This window comes from Aulostomus chinensis, chromosome 2 (assembly GCF_037954235.1).
Source record: "Aulostomus chinensis isolate RoL2024-O1b breed Wild chromosome 2, RoL_Achi_v1.0, whole genome shotgun sequence".
In the NCBI taxonomy this organism is placed as follows: domain Eukaryota; kingdom Metazoa; phylum Chordata; class Actinopteri; order Syngnathiformes; family Aulostomidae; genus Aulostomus; species Aulostomus chinensis.
This window is the reverse complement of record NC_141321.1, coordinates 2,404,776-2,424,513: the sequence shown is the minus strand read 5'-3', so window position 1 is coordinate 2,424,513 and position 19,738 is coordinate 2,404,776. Positions and strand designations below refer to the sequence as shown.

Sequence of the window (19,738 nt, the reverse complement as noted above, 5' to 3'; positions counted from 1 at the left end):
AGAGGAGTAGACAGGATTTGTGTTGTTTTCTTCCATGATTTGAGTGTTGGAGTTGTTGTTTTCTAGATTTTCTGAGAACATCCAGAGTAGACAACCAAGCAGATTCATCCTGGACAAAAGAGGCACTGCCTGGCAGTGTGAGCAGTGTCATGTGGGCCTGAATCTACAGCTAGACAGTAACTGCTTTAAAGATGTTGCCCACAGGCCTGTACACTTCGCTGGTTTGTTATTTCATGAAGAGTGACATGATTTACATCAAGACCACATCTCATCCTGTGACACAATGGTTGCCAATCAAAGGTATAAATTCTACATAGCGGCATTTGTGTATTCCAGTGTTTGTGTGTGTTCCACTGTCAAACAACTAATCTTAAAGGTTGTGTTAAAGTTGTGTGTTCCAGTTATGCTGCTCTGATTTTGTCCTCTTGGAGTTGCCAGTCTTTAAAATTGGAATACACAATCATCATCAGGTTTTGCAGTGTTTTGTATGCAAAAAAAAAAAAAAGGTGGCACTGTGGTGCAGTGGTCAGCACTGTCGCCTCACAGCAAGAAGGTTCCGGGTTCAAGTCCCGGCTCGGGCATGGGGTCTTTCTGTGTGGAGTCTGCATGTTCTTCCTGTACCTGTGTGGGTTCTCTCCGGTCCTCCGGCTTCCTCCCACAGTCCACAGACATGCAAATGAGGACAAGGTTAATTGAATACTCTAAATTGACCGTAGGTGCTAATGGTTGTCTGTCTCTATGTGTTGTCCCTGTGATGGACTGGCGACCTGTCCAGGGTGAACCCCGCCTCTCGCCCAAAAGCTGCTGGCATAGGCTCCACCCCCCACCCAAACCTTATTCAGATTAAGCGGAAGAAAATGGAAGGATGCAAAAATATTTTTCCTTTAAGTAACTAGTAATGGATGGGATCAGCAAAATGTAGTGAAGTAAGAAGCACAGTATTCCTGGGAAAGGAAAAAGTATGTCTCTTAAAATGCAAATACTGGAGTACCTCTACATTGTACTTAGATGAAGCGCTTGAGTGAAATTACCAAGTTACTTTTCACCCATGGGAGAGAACCTGCTGCTATCAATCATGGCCAAGAGGAAGAGGAGGGTATCTGATTCTCCAGCACTAAACCTGGTGGCCAATAATTACTTGAAAAGTTACAAAGTGTTAGTAAAGTGTTGTCGTATCAGGTCAGTGTTGCAAGAGTCTGAGTGGAATGGTGGTGAGGAAGGCTTGAGGAGGAAGACCATCAGCTGCTTGACATCACTTTGGTCTTGGGGCTCTGAACATCTGCTCCTCTGCTGTGACCTGACAAGCCAGATGATGTCACCGAGGATCAAAGCTGTCCAGGCAGAATCAAGCCTGTGATGTCAGCTGATCAGTCACCTTCACTCAGTCAGCCATGTTAACTGACACACACACATCAGTGGCTTGTGATTGGTTGATCTCAGTGACATCACTGAACTTATCAATGACAACACTGGGTAATTTTGCCACACACAATAGAAAATGACTTATAAGGCGTCTCATCCCAAAGACAAACACACACTGAACAGCGAACGTTAAATACCAGACAAGTCTTTTTTGGTAAGTTGACAAAAACTTTTTGGCAGAGGTTCTCGGTAGCTGCCACTGTTCTAAAGAATCAGTCAAGTGACATGTAGCGCTCGTGTTGCCACACATCCAACAAGCAAAGCAGTACATTTCTAAAACTGCACTTGGTGGAACTTCTGAGACTCCATACAACAATTTCAGATTTTCTACAACTGACACATTCACGTTGCAGGAATATTTTGCTGGAACATCCTGCAGTTTTGTTGTGTAGCATTGATCTGAACCAGCTTTTAGCTTGGTTACATTTGTCTTTGCATCGGTGCTGGAAAGTCCATGTCTTTCATCTGCTATGAAAAGTCTTTCTCTTCATTGATCATTCTCTCACTGCAGGTAAAAATAGAATGGCAACTATGTATGGAGCACTTGTCAAAGAGGCCATTAAGGTCTTTGATAAGTTCACCCCAGGCAAACATCAAGTGGAGAACTTCCTGAAAGATGCTTCAGAGGACCTGAAGGTACACCAGAGGGATTAAATAGCTGCTAGCAAGCTCAGATGCTGATCGTCCACCATATCAACTCAGCAATATCACGTTGGTTTTTGTTGTAGAAAAGGGGAACCCAGCAGCAGAAGTTTGTGCTTGGTGTCATTTCTGGATGTATTGAGCACAAAACCCTGGTGGACCTGGTGATCGATGACTTCTACGGCCAAAATGGAAAGATACCCAAAAGTCATCGCAGCCAGCTCGCCAGTAAGTAAACTGCAGTTTTTAATTTCAGTCAGAAAGAAACAAGATGGCGACTGACGTACTTCTATTGTTTTGTCAGTTATCTGTTACCTGGCCACATTTGCCTTGGATGAGATTGGACTTCGACGCTTTGACATCATTGTCAAGGCACTGGAAAGCAAAAACATGCATGCTGTAAGAACATCAATTTGATCAAGAATACATTTTTCCATCAATAAGACTGTACTACTTTAATGTACAAAAACTTGGTCCTTCATCCGATAGTACCAGTGATGGTACATTTCATGGATGAGGCACTGGAAAGAAGGAACTGTCTCGTGCTCTTTCATGGAGAATGGATTTGTTCATGTATTCTGTTCTAGTTCCTGAGTTTCTTTTCCTCAAACCTCACCACATGCATCCAAGAGAAGTGGAGCAGTGTGAGTGATGCTGCCCATGTGGAGGAGAAGTTAATTGGTCCCCTGTTGAGGTGAACAAAACTGTCTGTGACCATTTTGAAGAAATCAGTTGTTTTAAAGGCAAGATACAGTAGGAGGCAACACGTTTATTTTCTCCTTCAGATGGCGACCTGAGATTAATAAAATTGTAGTCCAGCTTGCAAAGCAATTTCCCAAAGGCCATCAGGTCAAGAAGGTGCCAAAAACCCCCACTGAGCCCCAGGGGGTCCCTCTCACCCATCCCAAACCAGTAAGACCCATTTATTTCCTTTGAATATTTACAATTAGATGTGTACATGCATTAGATTGCATATTAATAGAGGGTTTATTGGATGTATCACTAAAATGATTGTGGTTTCCTAGATACCAAAAAGCACTTACAAGGCTCCAAAAGAATTTGAGATACTCCAGCGGATCAAGCAGCAGAACCGTAAAAAGACGGAGGTACGATGTCAGCTAATTATCATCCCCTGACAAAACTGTGATATCTGAAAGGCCTGAATGATCGTCAAGAGATTCTGTGTCACGAAGCAGCTGACACATGTACACATGGACGTGTGCTTTCATTTGGTAGTCATAGTATCAGTCCCTGTGCTTCTACCTCCAGTAGATATTCAATGATTCCTTCTTCCATGGCGCTGTATTGATATCCAATCTGTTCCTCACTAAAGGAGCTGCTGCATCAGGCAAATGTGAAACAAGTCAGATGTGCAAATCCAATCCTGTGGGATCGCAAAAAGGTAGAGACGTCTAAAAACATTCCTTTACTGGCAGTTACATCCAACATATTTTCTTATACATCAAATCACCTCCAAACAGGTCACTTTACAGCTTTTATTTACATATCTGCTTCATTGTCTTTCATCCCTCAGAAAGTGGAATCCCAGATCAAGGAAGAACTGAGTGAAGAGCAGAAATTCAAGAGATTTTATAAAGAACCTCCTCCCAGTGATAAGGTGACGTCTACGATCAGTTCTTTTTCTGTCTCCAGGATGATTTCTTTCCACGTGCATCAGTTAACAGAACTGTTGATTCTTTCAGAGAGACAGCAACACCTTTAAGGCCACCAAAGCAGGCACGCTGAGAAAAGAGGCCATGGAGGTCCGTCAGGATGAAGGTGAACTGCAGAGGTACGGCATGGTGCTTATTTTCAGTGACCCATGTGAAGCTGCATATTTACTTTTGCAATGAGTCAGCAGTTTTACATGAAAAGGTTGAGTTCTGACGGACCCACAACACAAAGTCATGGTCGTTTTTGATGTTGCAGGAAAGTGAAAGACAAGTCCCGAGTGGAGAAGAGACAACAGCAGCAGAGAGAGATGGAAGAGTTAGAAAAAGAAAAGCAAGAGCAGCAGCAGGAAGAAGGGATGGTGAAGAAAGCTTTTCCACTCCCAAGAAAGAAATGGGAAAAACCACTGCACCTGATACATGCTGCAACGGATCAGAAAGCTTTTACACCCCCAAGAAAAAAATGGGAAAAACCACTGCACCTGATACGTGCTACAACGGATCAGAAAGCTTTTCCACTCCCAAGAAAAAAATGGGAAAAACCACTGCACCTGATACATGCTGCAACGGATCAGAAAGCTTTTACACCCCCAAGAAAAAAATGGGAAAAACCATTGCACCTGATACGTGCTGCAACGGATCAGAAAGCTTTGACACCCCCAAGAAAGAAATGGGAAAAACCACTGCACCTGATTTGTGCTACAACGGATCAGAAAGCTTTTCCACTCCCAAGAAAAAAATGGGAAAAACCACTGCATCTGATACATGCTGCAACGGATCAGAAAGCTTTGACACCCCCAAGAAACAAATGGGAAAAACCACTGCACCTGATACGTGCTGCAACGGATCAGAAAGCTTTTCCACTCCCAAGAAGAAAATGGGAAAAACCACTGCATCTGATACGTGCTGCAACGGATCAGAAAGCTTTTCCACTCCCAAGAAAAAAATGGGAAAAACCACTGCACCTGATACATGCTGCAACGGATCAGAAAGCTTTGACACTCCCAAGAAAAAAATGGGTAAAACCACTGCACCTGATATGTGCTACAACGGATCAGAAAGCTTTTACACTCCCAAGAAAAAAATGGGAAAAACCTCTGCACCTGATACATGCTGCAACAGATCATAAAGCTTTTACACCCCCAAGAAAAAAATGGGAAAAACCACTGCACCTGATACATGCTGCAACAGATCATAAAGCTTTTACACCCCCAAGAAAAAAATGGGAAAAACCACTGCACCTGATACATGCTGCAACGGATCAGAAAGCTTTGACACCCCCAAGAAAGAAATGGGAAAAACCACTGCACCTGATATGTGCTACAACGGATCAGAAAGCTTTTCCACTCCCAAGAAAAAAATGGGAAAAACCACTGCACCTGATACGTGCTGCAACGGATCAGAAAGCTTTGACACCCCCAAGAAAGAAATGGGAAAAACCACTGCACCTGATATGTGCTACAACGGATCAGAAAGCTTTTCCACTCCCAAGAAAAAAATGGGAAAAACCACTGCACCTGATATGTGCTACAACGGATCAGAAAGCTTTTCCACTCCCAAGAAAAAAATGGGAAAAACCACTGCATCTGATACATGCTGCAACGGATCAGAAAGCTTTGACACCCCCAAGAAAGAAATGGGAAGAACCACTGCACCTGATACGTGCTACAACGGATCAGAAAGCTTTTCCACTCCCAAGAAGAAAATGGGAAAAACCACTGCATCTGATACATGCTGCAACAGATCATAAAGCTTTTACACTCCCAAGAAGAAAATGGGAAAAACCACTGCACCTGATACGTGCTGCAACGGATCAGAAAGCTTTGACACCCCCAAGAAAGAAATGGGAAAAACCACTGCACCTGATATGTGCTACAACGGATCAGAAAGCTTTTCCACTCCCAAGAAAAAAATGGGAAAAACCACTGCATCTGATACATGCTGCAACGGATCAGAAAGCTTTGACACCCCCAAGAAAGAAATGGGAAGAACCACTGCACCTGATACGTGCTACAACGGATCAGAAAGCTTTTCCACTCCCAAGAAGAAAATGGGAAAAACCACTGCATCTGATACATGCTGCAACAGATCATAAAGCTTTTACACTCCCAAGAAGAAAATGGGAAAAACCACTGCATCTGATACATGCTGCAACAGATCATGAAGCTTTTACGCTGCCAAGAAAAAAATGGGAAAAACCACTGCACCTGATACATGCTGCAACGGATCAGAAAGCTTTTACACTGCCAAGAAAAAAATGGGAAAAACCACTGCACCTGATACATGCTGCAACGGATCAGAAAGCTTTTACACTCCCAAGAAAAAAATGGGAAAAACCTCTGCACCTGATACATGCTGCAACGGATCAGAAAGCTTTTCCACCCCCAAGAAAAAAATGGGAAAAACCACTGCACCTGATACGTGCTGCAACGGATCAGAAAGCTTTTCCACCCCCAAGAAAAAAATGGGAAAAACCACTGCACCTGATACATGCTGCAACACATCAGAACGCTTTTACACCCCCAAGAAAAAAATGGGAAAAACCACTGCACCTGATACGTGCTGCAACGGATCAGAAAGCTTTTACACCCCCAAGAAAAAAATGGGAAAAACCACTGCACCTGATACGTGCTGCAACGGATCAGAAAGCTTTTCCACCCCCAAGAAAAAAATGGGAAATACCACTGCACCTGATACGTGCTGCAACGGATCACCATCAGCATTGTGAAATATGCTTTCTGACTGCCACACCAACGAGCAAGGCTCCTTGGCCTCGCGGTCAGTGAGAATGTTTGGTTCCTTGCAGACCAAATTTTGAATCCGGGGTGGGGTGACTACCACCTGAGTCTGCTACGTATGGTGCCACAAGTGGGAGGACTGGCCATGGGGTCACTGAGCTGTGTGGTGGAACTGGAGAGGGACAGTGTAGGATGGAGGAGGGGCATCTGTAGTGCCTGGGCGTGGTTCTCAAAGGGCAGGGTGGGGATTCACGCCGGTCCACCGGTGGGGTCGTTTGGTGGGGGGGCTGTGGTCACCCGGTCCCCGGGCACTAGCGGGGCGTGCTGGGGCCTGCCGTGGCGGCTGGGGCATATGTGCCCCCAGATGATGGGAGGAGGGTGGGGAAGGAAGGTTAGGTGGGGGTTGGAGAGGGAGGGGGGTTGAGGGGAGGGGGGTTGAGGGGAGGGGGGTCAGGGGTCAGGAGGGAGGGGGAGGGGGGTCAGGAGGGAGGGAGGTAAGGGGGTGGAGAGTGAAGTAGAGGTGGATTGCTTGGTGCCTGGGACTTGCTGACCTGGGGCCCTGCCGCTCCAACGGGGGGTCGCACCCACATTTGGGAGGAGTTTTCTCACCTCGGCCCTTCCTCGGGCGGGCTGGGCCCTGGCGCGGTGTCCTGGACTGTCGCCACTCCGGACAATGGGAGGATGCTGGGGGACGTCTGAGGGATGGGGGCTGACCTCCTCGATGCTGATCGAACTGGGGGCCCTGACCACTGTGCACTGGGGGCCTGGGCCCTCCCTGCCCTCGCACAGCGCGGTGGTGGGCCCTCTGCCCGGATGTCCGGACAGTGCCCCTTGGTGCTCCAATCTGACCCCTGGATCAGGGAGGCTAGACTCCCTGTTGGCTGGTTGCAGTGGTGACGGGATGGTCAGCGGGGCCAGTCTGGAAGTTGGCCCCCTGCAGGTCTGGCCCATTCCTCAGCCCCTCTCATTGCCTCTCTGTCCCATCACATCACACCTTATGTGTCACTAGGCCTTGAGGGGCTGGACCCCCCAATTTTAATCACATCGTAGACATTTAGGGCTTGGGGGAGTGCATGAGGATGTACTGGGAGACTCTGCCGTCTGCAACCGGCGGGGCTCCCATGCTCTGGGTGCCTCCGCCAATTTTAACTACATTCTAGTCATCCACATCATCACATCTACATTCCCATGCACAACACGCACCCTGCACACATGTTGGGATGGGGGGCAGCTGGGGCAGGGAGTGGGTCCAGTGCTGCCTCCATTGCAAGCCTGGCCGGGGCTCTTTGAGGGGGTGGGGGGGTGGTCCTCTTCCAAGCGTGGTGGTTGGGCTGGGGTTGGTCACGGGCCCTGCTGTTGTGCAGTGGATCGCTCGCTGGCGGTTTCACTAAGTCTGAGGTGCCCTGAACCGTATCAGCATCTATGGAGTACTCAGCCCCTCTATGGGGGAAGATGAGAGTATGATTGTTTTGTCCGGGGGTGGCGGTCCTGGGCGTGCGTGCCTTCAACTCACCCCGGCGGGTTGGGCTGGGCCTCTCGAGGGAGTGGGGGGTCCCGGCTGGCTGGCTGGTGGTGCCCTATAGCCTGAAGCCCGCCTGCTCTGGGGGGAGGGGGATGAGTAGAAGGGATGGGGATCGTGGGTTAGGGGGGATAGCTCTGTTCGGGGGCGGTGGGCCTGGTCATTGTGGTGGGCTGTAGCTGCCCCGCCTGGGTGTGGGGTGTCAGCCTCGCCGCTGGCGGACCTCTTGGGGGGCTCTGGTTGGGTCTCGGGCCAGAGGGGTCCTGTGCCCCTGGGCTCTGCTCATGCTGTGGGGGGGGGGGGGGGGGTGCCCGGCGGGACCGGGGTCCTCTCTGCCCCTTCTCTCTTTGGGCTGCTTCCGGGTGGGGGTTGCTGCTCCTATGCTTTCCTATGGGTCCTGGCATGGGTTGGGCCTGTGGCTGTTTCCTGGGGGAGGGGTGGCCTGGGGCTCCCCGTGTCCTGGGGGTTTCTGGGTGCTCTGGTGTCCTGGTCCTGACCTACCTGCTATCCTCGACTGGGGGTGCGATGTCCTGGCCCCCCCACATCAGCTACAGCCAGCTACACACAGCATCCAAGACAAACCGTACCACACACACATACACGTGTATACACACATACACGCATGGGCCGCACAACTGACCCATAAACACACACTCAGACATTTATCTTAAAATTATATTTAACCAAATGGTAAGCCTGCACCGAAATTCTGCAACCAATGTTTTTTCTTTTTTTGTTGTTGTTGTTGTTACTTTTTCTTTGTTTGTTTGTTTGGTTTTTGTTTGTTTGTTTGGTTTTTGTTGTTGTTGTTTTCTGCTATTGCTGTTGTTGTTTTTGTCTCCCCCCTCCCCCTTGTCTTCCCTATCCTGTCCCTGTTCTCTCTTCCTATCCACTCCTGAGCCTCAGTCCGGTCGCTTCATCAATGAACCAGTACCATTCCTAATAAAGTTAAACATAAATGGCGATAGGAGGAGTTCATCAGATTCCTCCTATGCAGAATAAAACTGCTTCAGTACAACAAGGCACCAAGAACATTGATGCTGCTTGCCCCAGCTACTGAACAGGACAGGTTTATAAAAAAAAAAAAAAAAAAAAAAAGGGCAGGGTGGTGGGACTGGAGAGGGACAGTGTAGGATGGAGGAGGGTAGCGCCTGGGCGTGGTTCTCAAAGGGCAGGGTGGTGGGACTGATGGTTGTCAGCACAGTTTCTTGTGCGTCTAACCAATGTAACTCAAATGCTGATGACTTCTTAAGTGTTGTGGATTCATTTAACTTGGTTCATTTCGTCGATGGCCCAACTCATTGCCGTGTCCACACTTTGGACTTTATTGCCACAACTGGTTTGAAGTCAAGTAAAGTGACATTTTTCCCCCCAAATATTATAGATAAAGATCAAAATGGCTTTGAACAAGGTAGGCATGGCTTCCATGATGTAAGCATAATTCTGAATATATTGATGGAGGAAAGGGGGGCAGCAGATGACGCATTACTGATGTTAGACACTGAAAAAGCTTGAAAAAGAAGAGTGGAATGGACATATTTATCTGAAATCCTTACATGTTTTGCTTTTGGAGAAAACTTTAATAAATGGATAAAACTACTTCATGCAGAACTACATGCTGAAATCACGACTAATCGTAACATATCCAAAACCATGAAAATACAAAGAGGATGTCAACAGGCAGATCCCCTATCCCCTTTGCTGTTTATAATGGCTATCAAACCACTGGCAACAGCTGTAAGAGCACATAAACAAACAGGCATATTAAGAGTTGCACAACAGGAACACGGTCTGGCTCTGTTTGTGGATGATGTAATCATCTTTCTGGAAAAGATGGAAAAATCAATTCCTGAATTATGAAAACTCATTGGTAGATTTGAAAAATCTCAGGATACAACTTAAACAAACCATCAATAATGTTCCTAAACCAATTAGGAAGTACAAACCTCCTACAAAAGCCTTTCTTGTAGTTTATTTTTGTTTCTTGTAGTTTATTAGAGTTTCTGCTATTTATTGCTTTTGTATTTTTTCTGCTGCTACTTCTCTGTTTCTGCTGCTGTAACAGTGCCTGTTTCCCCTCTGAGGGACGAATAAAGGTTCATCTTATCTTTTCATTTCTTTTCTTTTCTTTCCTCTGAAAATTGTGGACCGCTTCCCATATCTGGGTATCCAAATTGTCCTCAAACTTAAACATACTGCAACCAGTGACTATGCACCATCAATGGAACACATTCAATTATCTCTGGATACCAACGTCACTAATAGGCAAAATAAATGTCTTAAAATGAATATACTGCCTAAATTACTGCACCTGTTTCAAAATCTTCCACTTCCTCCTCCAAATAACCTGTTCACGCAACTTAAAACATTGTTTGTTGGATGTCTCTGGGATATTAGAAGTTCCTGGACACGGCTCTCAAGACTGTACTGACCCTTTGACGGAGGGGGCTGAACTGTCCCAGTCCACTCTGGCATCACTGGGCAGCACAGCTAAGAACATTGCTGTTCTGCTGCACAGGAAGGGATGGACCTCTCTGGAAGGAAATGGAGGAGCTCCAGCTGAGTCTGCCCCTCCCTACACACCTGTATTCAGCATGCAGCGCAATCCTTAAAAGAAGGACAAAAAAAAAAAAAAAAAGATTGTCGTGTGGCGTCAAGTCAAACAGTATCTCAGCTCAATATGGAGAAATGACTCCTTCCCACCAGGAAAAGCAGACGTTGGATTTTAAATCTGGGCTATGAGGGGCCTGGAAAAAAATTGGAGATCATAACAACTCACAAAAGGTGCTGATGACATTTGAAGAAAAAGTTAATAAATGTAACATACCTGGTAATCGCTTTTTTAAATACCTGCAGTCAAGAAATGTCATTGGAACACAACAAAACCAAACACTGTGTATCCCTGAAATGTCTACCGCAGAAAAACTAATGAATATGGACTCCACCCAGAAAGACCCCGTGCTCAAGCCGGGGCTCCACCCACAACCTTCTTGCTGGGGGGCCACAGTGAGGACCACTGCTCCTCCGTCACAGTTCGTGTCATGTCAGTTCGTCTCGTCCTTCATGTCAAAAAGCTTACGCCATTCCAGGCATCATTCCATGCCTCATTCCAAGCCTCATTCCAGGCATCATTCCATGCCTCATTCCAAGCCTCATTCCAGGCCTCATTCCAGACCTCATTCCATGCCTCATCCAAGTTTGAATTTTTGTCGATTCTTTGTCTAGTCAGGTTTTTAGTCCATGCCATGCTCCTTAACTAATTAGGGCCTGAGCCAGTCCCTGGCGAAGACCCTATTATGTTTCGAAGTCACATTCGCCACTTCAAAAGTAAATTTGACCCCCTAAACATGCATGAAAACTCACCAAATTTGGTAAGCACATCGGGTGCGGCAAAAAATTCGATAATTAAAAAAAAAAGAGGCGCTCTACTCAATAGCGCCACCTACATACACAAAAAACCACGCCACAGACTGTAGGAATGTCCTACAGACATGGGACAAACACCATTGAACTCGTCTCATCAAGACGGATAAATCATACACTCACACCCCTGACCTAACTGTAACAGGATGTCCACAATTTGGACACGAATGTCTAATTTTGGACAATTTTGCGCCCCGAACAAAATCTATCTCCTCCTAAACCGTAAATGCCAGGGCTTCCAAACTTTCACACATTACTCTCCCAACTGTGCTGATTAAAAGTTGTTCAAGGTTAATATACTACACGCTCGGTTTGGATTTTATGAGCCGTCAAAGTGGGGGAGACACTTTTCGCCTTACAATGGTAGTCTATGGGGAGAGCGTGTCCTCTCAGGGTACATACTCTCAAACAAATGCTTCTCACATCTACACCATACATTCCACAGCTTTTAAAAACACACCACTGTATTCCTGACAAAAATCCCTACAAAAATATGGTATTTTGTGTGACTTTTGACCAACGTATGCCGACTTATTCAGCTTTTACACACTACATTTCTCTGAATCCTCCACTCTCTCCACTCCAGCACAGATCAGACACAGTGCAGCGGGGGAGGGGTTCTTAAAGGGCCAGCTAGCAGCTCTGCTCTCAGCTCTGCTCTCAGCTCTGACACAGATGGCAGAGAGCGAGCAGAGAAGGGAGGGGTTCTTAAAGGGCCGGCTCTCAGCTCTGCTCTCACACTGTGCAGCGCACTGAGGCTCGTATCTCCTAAACTACAAGGCCTAGGGATTTGCCGATTACACCGTTGGATTGGGGCCAGTGTCAAGGACGCGGCCGTAGGCCACGCGGGGGCTCAGGCCCTAACAACGCTGCTTGCAGCTTTAATTTAACTTTGAGTTTCTTTGTTACTTTGTCTAACCAGGTTTTCCTCTGCAAAGTGATTTTGAGCTTTTGTAGTTTCGGCTTTTTCCTTCATCAGAGTGGTTTTGATTTGTACTTTGTTATTCAACTCCCTTCATCTTCCACCTTGCCTGGGAGGAGGCAATAGAAATACCTATTTTAGGGGGAAAGAAGCTACGGGTGGAGGTGTTGCTCCTGTCAGCAAACATTTGACCTCTGACCCCAAATGCAAGGCCAGGACTGGTCTTCATGGACCTGGCGGGCACCAGAGTTTCCAAGAAGTCGAGTCCTAACTGTAAGGAGACCTTTACCTGGGAAAGCCAGACTTCGTGGACCAGGTTGACCCAGGAAATGGAGTGAACCTTGTCGACCCTGAATATCCGAAGGACAGGTACAGTGAGACTTTGTCACACTCACACGTGCGTTCTGATATGGGCGTGAAGACCTGGACCTGGAACTACCAGACCTGACTCAGAAGATAGCTGACCACCTGGGTCTGGAGCTTGGGAAGGTTGTGACCAAGACAAGGCTCAATCTGACACTGTTATGGAAAAAGTTCATTTAGTCTTCTGATCAAAAACATCTGAAGCTGAACCTGAGGGTTTTGAAACAATTTTCAAAGAAACAATAAATGCAGCAACTTCTGATCAGTGACTTCATTTCTTGAAAGCAATTCAACAAATAACACATTCCTCCATGTTAAGCTGCACCCACATCTGGTTTAACTCCCACCCATTTCCAGGTGAAGCCCCGCCCCCTCCAGGTGCAGGTATGGATACAGGTCATTCTGGTGGTTGTACAGATACAGACAGTGTTGGACTCGCTCACCCCTACTAATTATTCAGGCTCCTGAAGATATGATCTTGGAAAGTGCAGAGAAAAGTTCAGCAGTTGGCTGAAGAGCCAGTGAGGGAGGAGCAGATGACTTTGGCTGGAACTCTTCTTTTACTGGTTTACTGGTTTGACTGGTGGAGCCTTCAGGCTGCGTCTCATGACTGAGGCTTGGTGGAGCAGAGATGTTGTTGGTGTCCAGAACCATGAGGATCCAAACCACAGGCCTGTCACTCACTTGTTTCAGGCAAGGTTGAGTCAGGAGTAGAGCTTCATGCTCCTCAGCATTAGAAGAACTAACGGTCTCCATATGTGGGACTTCCAGAATTCCGTCCACCAAACCACTGTCACTTTTCAACTCCGAGACGTGGAAGGACACGATGAGGACGAGGACCGAGCAGCCCAACCAAGTGCAACAATCCATAAGACAGCAGCCAGCAGCAGCAGAGCAGCAAGAAGGAACAGCAATAGAAGATTCTCTTTGGAAAGGTGTTTCAGTCTGTTTCCACTGACCCCTGGATGCCAGCAGGTCTGAGGAGACCTGCACTCAGGTGACCCATCTTCTCGGAGCCCCTGACCTCCATGGATGGCAAGGCAAGGCAAGGCAATTTTATTTGTATAGCCCGTTTTCACAAACAGTTTGTCTCAAAGGGCTTCACATGGCATCATAACAACATCCTCTGCCCTTAGACCCTCACATCGACTGAGGAAAAACTCCATAGAAAACCCTTTTAACAGGGAAAAATCTGAGAAACCTCAGGGTGAGCAACAGAGGAGGGATCCCTCACCCAGGACGGACAGACGTGCAGTAGATGTTGCTACATACAAGAAAACAGTTTACAATACAAAATGTGGGAAACATGGAAATGTTAATAACAGCTGAAGAAGGAAGCTTCTGGTAGGGGAGGCAGGGAGAGCAAGCCAGCTTGATGGGGGACTGGATGGCAGACTGGTTCATGGAAGGGGAGCGCAGGCCGGTGTAACAGTAGGGAATAAGGGGGGGGGGGGCGATGCAGGCGGCGGTTGGGGCTCTGGTGGATCTGTGGAAACACAGAGAGACTGCGAGACACCAAGGCCAAACTACAAAGTGCAACAAGTAATGGTAATGACAGTTCCAAAAATGTGCAGGGAGGAGAGGAGGAGAGAGGGGGAGAGGAGAGGAGAGGAGAGGAGAGGAGAGGAGAGGAGAGGAGGGAAGGGCTCCATGTAACCTGATGTGTCCCCCAGCAGTCTAAGCCTATAGCAGCATAGCTATCAATGGTTCAGAGCTACCTGAACCAGTCCTAACTGAAGGCTCTGTCATAGAGGAAGGTCTTAAGCCTGGACTTAAACGTAGTTAAAGTGTCTGCCTCTCTGACCCATGGAGAGATGCTGGTTCCACAGTAAAGGAGCCCGGTAACTAAAAGCTCTACCTCCCAGTCTGTTTGTATTGATACTGGGAGTCACTAAAAGACCTGCATTCTGGGAGCGGAGTGCTCTGGTCGGACAGTAGGGACTAATGAGCTCTTTCAAATAGGATGGAGCTTTATCATTGAGAGCCTTATAAGTTAGCAGAAGGACTTTGAAGTCGATTCTAGATCCTACAGGAAGCCAGTGGAGAGAAGCTAAAGTGGGAGAGATGTGTTCTCTCTTCTTAACTCCTGTCAAAACCCTCGCTGCAGCGTTCTGGACCAGCTGGAGACTCTTTAGAGAGTATTTAGGACATCCTGACAGGAGAGAGTTGCAGTAGTCCAGCCGAGAAGTGATAAATGCATGCACCAGTTTTTCAGCATCACTCTGGGAAAGGATATTCCTCATCATGGGGTCGCTCTCATGGCGTACACTTGTTCTGCTAGCTGGTCCTTGATCTTCTTGATGTGAGTTGGACAGTCAAACATCCACATTGACTTTTGAACTGACTGGTTTCATCATGGCTGCTCCGTGGCAGGGAGCTCTGGCTCCAGTACACAGGGGTTTCAGCTGTCCCCCTCACTCCTCTTGAGCCTGTACAGACAAAGTGTTATTGATGGTCAATGGATGAATTAGTGGAGTGCACACTGAAGAACAGCCATTCACATTTGGAGCACATCGGAGTCACAGGGCAAATACGGTCTCGTTCATTCCCATTGCAGGATTCAGCATTTAGCAGAAAAGACTAGAGAGGTCGATAGCAGACATTTTGATCCTCTCTACAATCACTGAGGCTCATTTGTCTCTTTTCATACAATTTCACTCTGGAAACTGAGACTCCCATATTGTCAGCTGCACCACTTCCCTGCTGGAAGGAGACAGAGTGACACCTCTCGCTGTCACATCCAGACAGTAACATTTCATGAATGTATATGAGCACGCACGCACACACACACACACACACACACACACACACACACACACACACACACACACACACACACACACACACACACACACACACACACACTCTCTTTCTGGCTGAACTTACAATGTGAATGAAGACTTTGTTACTCTTGCTGTCTCTGAGTCCAGGTTCCAGTAGGCAGGTCTCCCACAGTGCAGGTTTACATCAACATCTCTGAAGATGTACTTGCGGATAAATCTGGGCTGCCGGTGTTCCTCAACAGGTCTGGGTGGTTCCCTGGACCCAGATGATGAGAGGGACGTCTGGCTCTCATGGTCTGTCTCTGGTGAGGCGTCTGCTGTCCTCCTTTCTGTACTCTGTCTTTGGTTACCAGGGTCTGGACAGTCGTTTCCCTCGACTGGGACCTCTGGATATCCAGTTGAAACCTGAAGCACAAGACAAAAGTATAAAAGGTTCATCAGAGATCAGAAATGTCTGAGTTCTATTCAGCTTTCTTCAATGTTCCAAGCTTCACGTGTCAAAATGCGTGTATTTAAAAACACAGAGATTTGTAAAAACACTCAGCATGATTCAACGTTCAAGCTTTAGAAAATAAAAATGCATGTCTCTAAAAAAATGCACGTGTTCCAATGATCTGAATCACTTACTGATTTGCCAGAGCTCCTCTGCTCCTCCAGCAGTGGCACCAGACTACCAGCCTCTGTGGCTGAAGGGAATTCCTCTTCTGTCTGAACCATCTTGGTCTCTGTTCCTGTGAATCAGACACGACCATGAGTGAGTGTTACAGTGGAAGCTGGTGCAGGGGAGGAGCACGGACCGAGGTAGAACCCAGTATAGAACCAGTCTGCACCATGGGGCAGATACATCCTCTTCATTAACACTGAAGGAATGGGTGAGGTGGACGACAGCGATGACATCACTGTCACTGTCAAATCCTTCTGTAGATTCACCTTTGAGTGCATGAATGAATGAATGAATGAATGAATGAGGGAACGTGAACTGTGTGCTGACCTGCAGAAGGATATCCACTTGCCAAAGGCTCCTGTTGTCGTGAGTAAACGTGTGAAAGAGGGATCAAGAGTGATTCCTCTGTTTGAAGCCCCTTGTTTTTTCTCCCTGTCAAAGAGAAAGGACTCAGATAATGAGCCATCAGTGTCAACTGAGAAGATCCAGAACAGCTGAGTCATTCAGGAGATTATGTTTGATACCTCTGTTGGTGGAAGGTTTGGGGAATTTCTGCAAGTAAATATTCCTCCGTTCCAGCTCTCTGTCTCGATCCTGTTTGATGAACAACACATGAAGTTACTGAAGGATTCCTCCGTATTCCAGCATCACACACATTACAACTGTTGACCCAAAGCTGATGAGGAAAATCAGTCTCCAATATTGGGTTCACTCAACATTAATATCAGCCTTCCAGCAAGGCTCACCTGTGCTAACGTCTAATTATTCAACGTGATCATTTATGTCCTCAAACGCCCAGAAACTGGACGCAGGTTGGGACGACGTGAGGTCAGATTGACTGCTCCTCCAACTCACTTGTAGGTCCTTGTTTAGCTGCTCTATCTGCTCTTGTAGAGAACAACATGTGTTTTGGGCTGTGGCAGCCTTTCTTTTTTCCATGGCTATTTGGCGATTGAATGCAGACTCACTCAAATCCTGTTTTCTCTGTAAGTCCTAGTAGAAAAGACAGAAAGCCAACAAAAAGAGAATTATAATCTTAATCTTCCCACCTAGGGTTTATAATCTGATCCACATTTCCAGGCTCCAGTCATGGTCTGTTGGTGGTGACCTTCATCTCAGAAGACCTGTGTCCACCGGGTACAGAGATCCTCCTCATGGATCTGATCACTAGTGGACTCCTCAAGTGAGTTCCCACTTTGGCTTTTGGTGCAGGTGTAAACAAGGCTAGACACTCTTTTCACATCTGACGTTGAACCACATCAGTCAACACAAACATACCTCATACTTCCTGGTGATCTCAGCCCGTTCCTGTGTCACCTTGGCCAGTTGGAGGCTGAGCTCCTCCCTCTCCAACAGGCTCTTCTCCTGGTTGAGCTGCTCCAGGTGCTGTATGCGATCAACAGCATGTAGCAACCTCTTGTCTTTTTCCTGCAGCTCCTGTCCCAGACAATTACGGCAGGAACGAGTCTGATACAGCTCCTTCTTTAAAGATCTGACCTCATTGTCATGCCTGGCTTGGACCTGGGAACAACAAGAACATTGTTAGAAAATTGTCACTGGAACTGAGCCATGATTTGAGAACTGGGCTCATGATCTCTATCTAAAAAAAAAGTCCGAATCTAGAGCTCAAAGTCAGAACCCCAAGATTACTGCTGGGTATCAGAGATTAAAATCAGATCAAGGGAGAACTCTGAGGTCCAGTCAGAGATCCAAACTGAGCCTAAACTCCAAATTAGACTTGTTCCTCAGAACTCAAAGTAGGCACTGCATTCATGTTATTCAAGACACCAAAGGGACTCTGGAACTGACCTGTGACATGCTGTCCTCTGCATCCTGGAAGTTGCGCAGCGCCATCATGTGGCGGTGCTGAATCCTCTTCAGCAGCATCTCCTCCTTCCTGGATTCCCTGAGCTGATTCTGCAGATCATGGTTTTCATTCTGCAGATCACGGTTCTTACTCTGTAGTGCACTAACCAGACTCCCCAGCTCCTTGCAGTCCATGTTTTGGTGAACTTTGTGAGACCCAAAACCAGTGCAGGGTCTCGGGGGATGGGACTGCCTGGACTCTGAGTTCTGCATTTCAGAGGTGTGATTAACGCTGGAGGTGTCAAGTTGTTGTCTACCAAATGTGGTGTGAATGGAGTCTCTTCAACCGCCCCTCATATGAGTGAGTTCATCACTGATCTCATTCAGGGCAGCAGATGACTGGGAGCCACCTTCATCAGTCAGTCTCATCACTCATCCTGACCTGTCACTCATCTTCACTGCTCAACAGACTGGAATGACCTGTTTTCAGCTGGACTGACATCCTGTCAGCAACATTTCTGGAGTCTTTCAAAATAAAAGCTCTCACAAGAACGTTTGTTTGAAGGATTCATTTATTTTAAAGTTATTTGAATGGTCTTGTTGTGCACCAACATATGTTAAGAAGTTCTGGCTTTTATTTTTGAATAAATTGCTTGTGTGAAAAGGCTAAATGCAATTATTTCTGCAACTCTCCAAAAATGATCAATAAAGGCAACTGGACTCACCGCTTGTAAGTGAAGACGCTTCGCCTCTCATCCAAGAAGCTTCTTAAGTTCTCCCCATCGTGAATTCCGGCTGCACCTCCTGGGGAGGGATCTAAGGACAGCATTGTAGGTGGGTGACGGTTGGTGTCTGAGGCCCCCTCCTCTGTTCAAAGATGGACGTTCTAGTTTGACACGAACGGCTTCTTTCACCCCTCTTTCAAACCATCTGTCCTCCCTGGCTAGAACACACACCTTGTGGTCTTCAAAGGAGTGCCCCTTCTCCTTGAGGTGGAGGTGGACTGCTGAGTCCTGGCCTGTGGTTGAGGCTCTCCTGTGTTGCGCCATGTTTCTGCAACTGTATCACAGAACTATGAGGTCCTTTGTGTCTTTGTTATGAAATCAAGAGAAAAATCTCTTTGAAGGGCAAGACTTTCCTCACTGCAATCATGTTTTTATTGCATATAAAATTGGAATGTGATGATCTCAAAGGTTTGTTTGCACATAGTTTGCAAATTCAAAACCTTTGCAGGAGTCCACCATGTTTTGTTTGTGTCTCGGTCCGTGTCTTGATTTCCTGTTTTATTTTGTGGTTTGTGTCCTGTCTTCCCGTGCGTTCCCTTTTTATCTTGGTCTGCCTTTAGTTCCTGTTTTAATCTGAAGTTCAGGTCTTGTCTTCCTGTGTGCTCCCTGCTGTGACCGCCTCATTGTCTCACCTGTATGATTGCACCACCTGTGTCCTTACTTCATGTATTTCACCTCTGTGTTTCCTGTTGTCTCTGCTGGCTTCATTGTCTTAGTCGGCGTCATGGTCGTTCTCCACGTCTCCCCTAAGGCCTTAGTTTTCAGTCCTGTGTAGAACTTTGTTTGGTTTGTCCTTTGAACTCGTCCAGGACTTCAGCCTGTTGACCCTTTTTTTTGATACTTTGTTTTTTCCTTCCTTTGAACTCCCAGTGTTGTGTTTTACTTCACCATTTTGAATTAAAGACTTTTGTTGTCCTCCCCTTGGCTGCTTTTGGGTCCCACATAAATCTGAGACAGTTTGCTATTTGAAAGGGTTTGCTTCCCCAGACACTGAGCTATTT

General features: G+C 46.8%; 2 protein-coding genes and 1 long non-coding RNA gene across 3 annotated transcripts; 1 reads left to right on the top strand and 2 right to left on the bottom strand.

Annotated features, from left to right (window-relative positions):
• Nucleotides 1-1,469: 1,469 nt before the first annotated feature.
• Nucleotides 1,470-6,735, top strand: LOC147268792 (uncharacterized). The gene is made up of 11 exons (XM_086222822.1): nucleotides 1,470-1,576; nucleotides 1,934-2,058; nucleotides 2,151-2,292; nucleotides 2,369-2,463; nucleotides 2,652-2,758; nucleotides 2,850-2,976; nucleotides 3,090-3,170; nucleotides 3,398-3,466; nucleotides 3,599-3,682; nucleotides 3,768-3,856; nucleotides 3,994-6,735. Exons 2-11 carry the CDS (start codon nucleotides 1,945-1,947, stop codon nucleotides 6,518-6,520), a joined length of 3,435 nt encoding a protein of 1,144 aa, XP_086078948.1. The 5' UTR covers nucleotides 1,470-1,576; nucleotides 1,934-1,944; the 3' UTR covers nucleotides 6,521-6,735.
• A 2,828-nt stretch (nucleotides 6,736-9,563) lies between these two features.
• On the bottom strand, nucleotides 9,564-11,135 carry LOC147268791 (uncharacterized). The gene is made up of 4 exons (XR_015111174.1): nucleotides 10,819-11,135; nucleotides 10,695-10,738; nucleotides 10,424-10,598; nucleotides 9,564-9,815 (listed from the first exon to the last, which is right to left on the bottom strand). It is a non-coding gene; the product is annotated as an uncharacterized LOC147268791 (long non-coding RNA).
• Nucleotides 11,136-14,350: 3,215 nt separating this feature from the next.
• LOC147268790 (lebercilin-like) lies at nucleotides 14,351-18,261 on the bottom strand. Its single transcript, XM_086192992.1, has 8 exons — nucleotides 17,956-18,261; nucleotides 17,425-17,667; nucleotides 17,002-17,139; nucleotides 16,671-16,740; nucleotides 16,474-16,578; nucleotides 16,110-16,213; nucleotides 15,586-15,887; nucleotides 14,351-15,128 (listed from the first exon to the last, which is right to left on the bottom strand). Exons 1-8 carry the CDS (start codon nucleotides 18,223-18,225, stop codon nucleotides 15,101-15,103), a joined length of 1,260 nt encoding a protein of 419 aa, XP_086049118.1. The 5' UTR covers nucleotides 18,226-18,261; the 3' UTR covers nucleotides 14,351-15,100.
• Nucleotides 18,262-19,738: the final 1,477 nt, after the last annotated feature.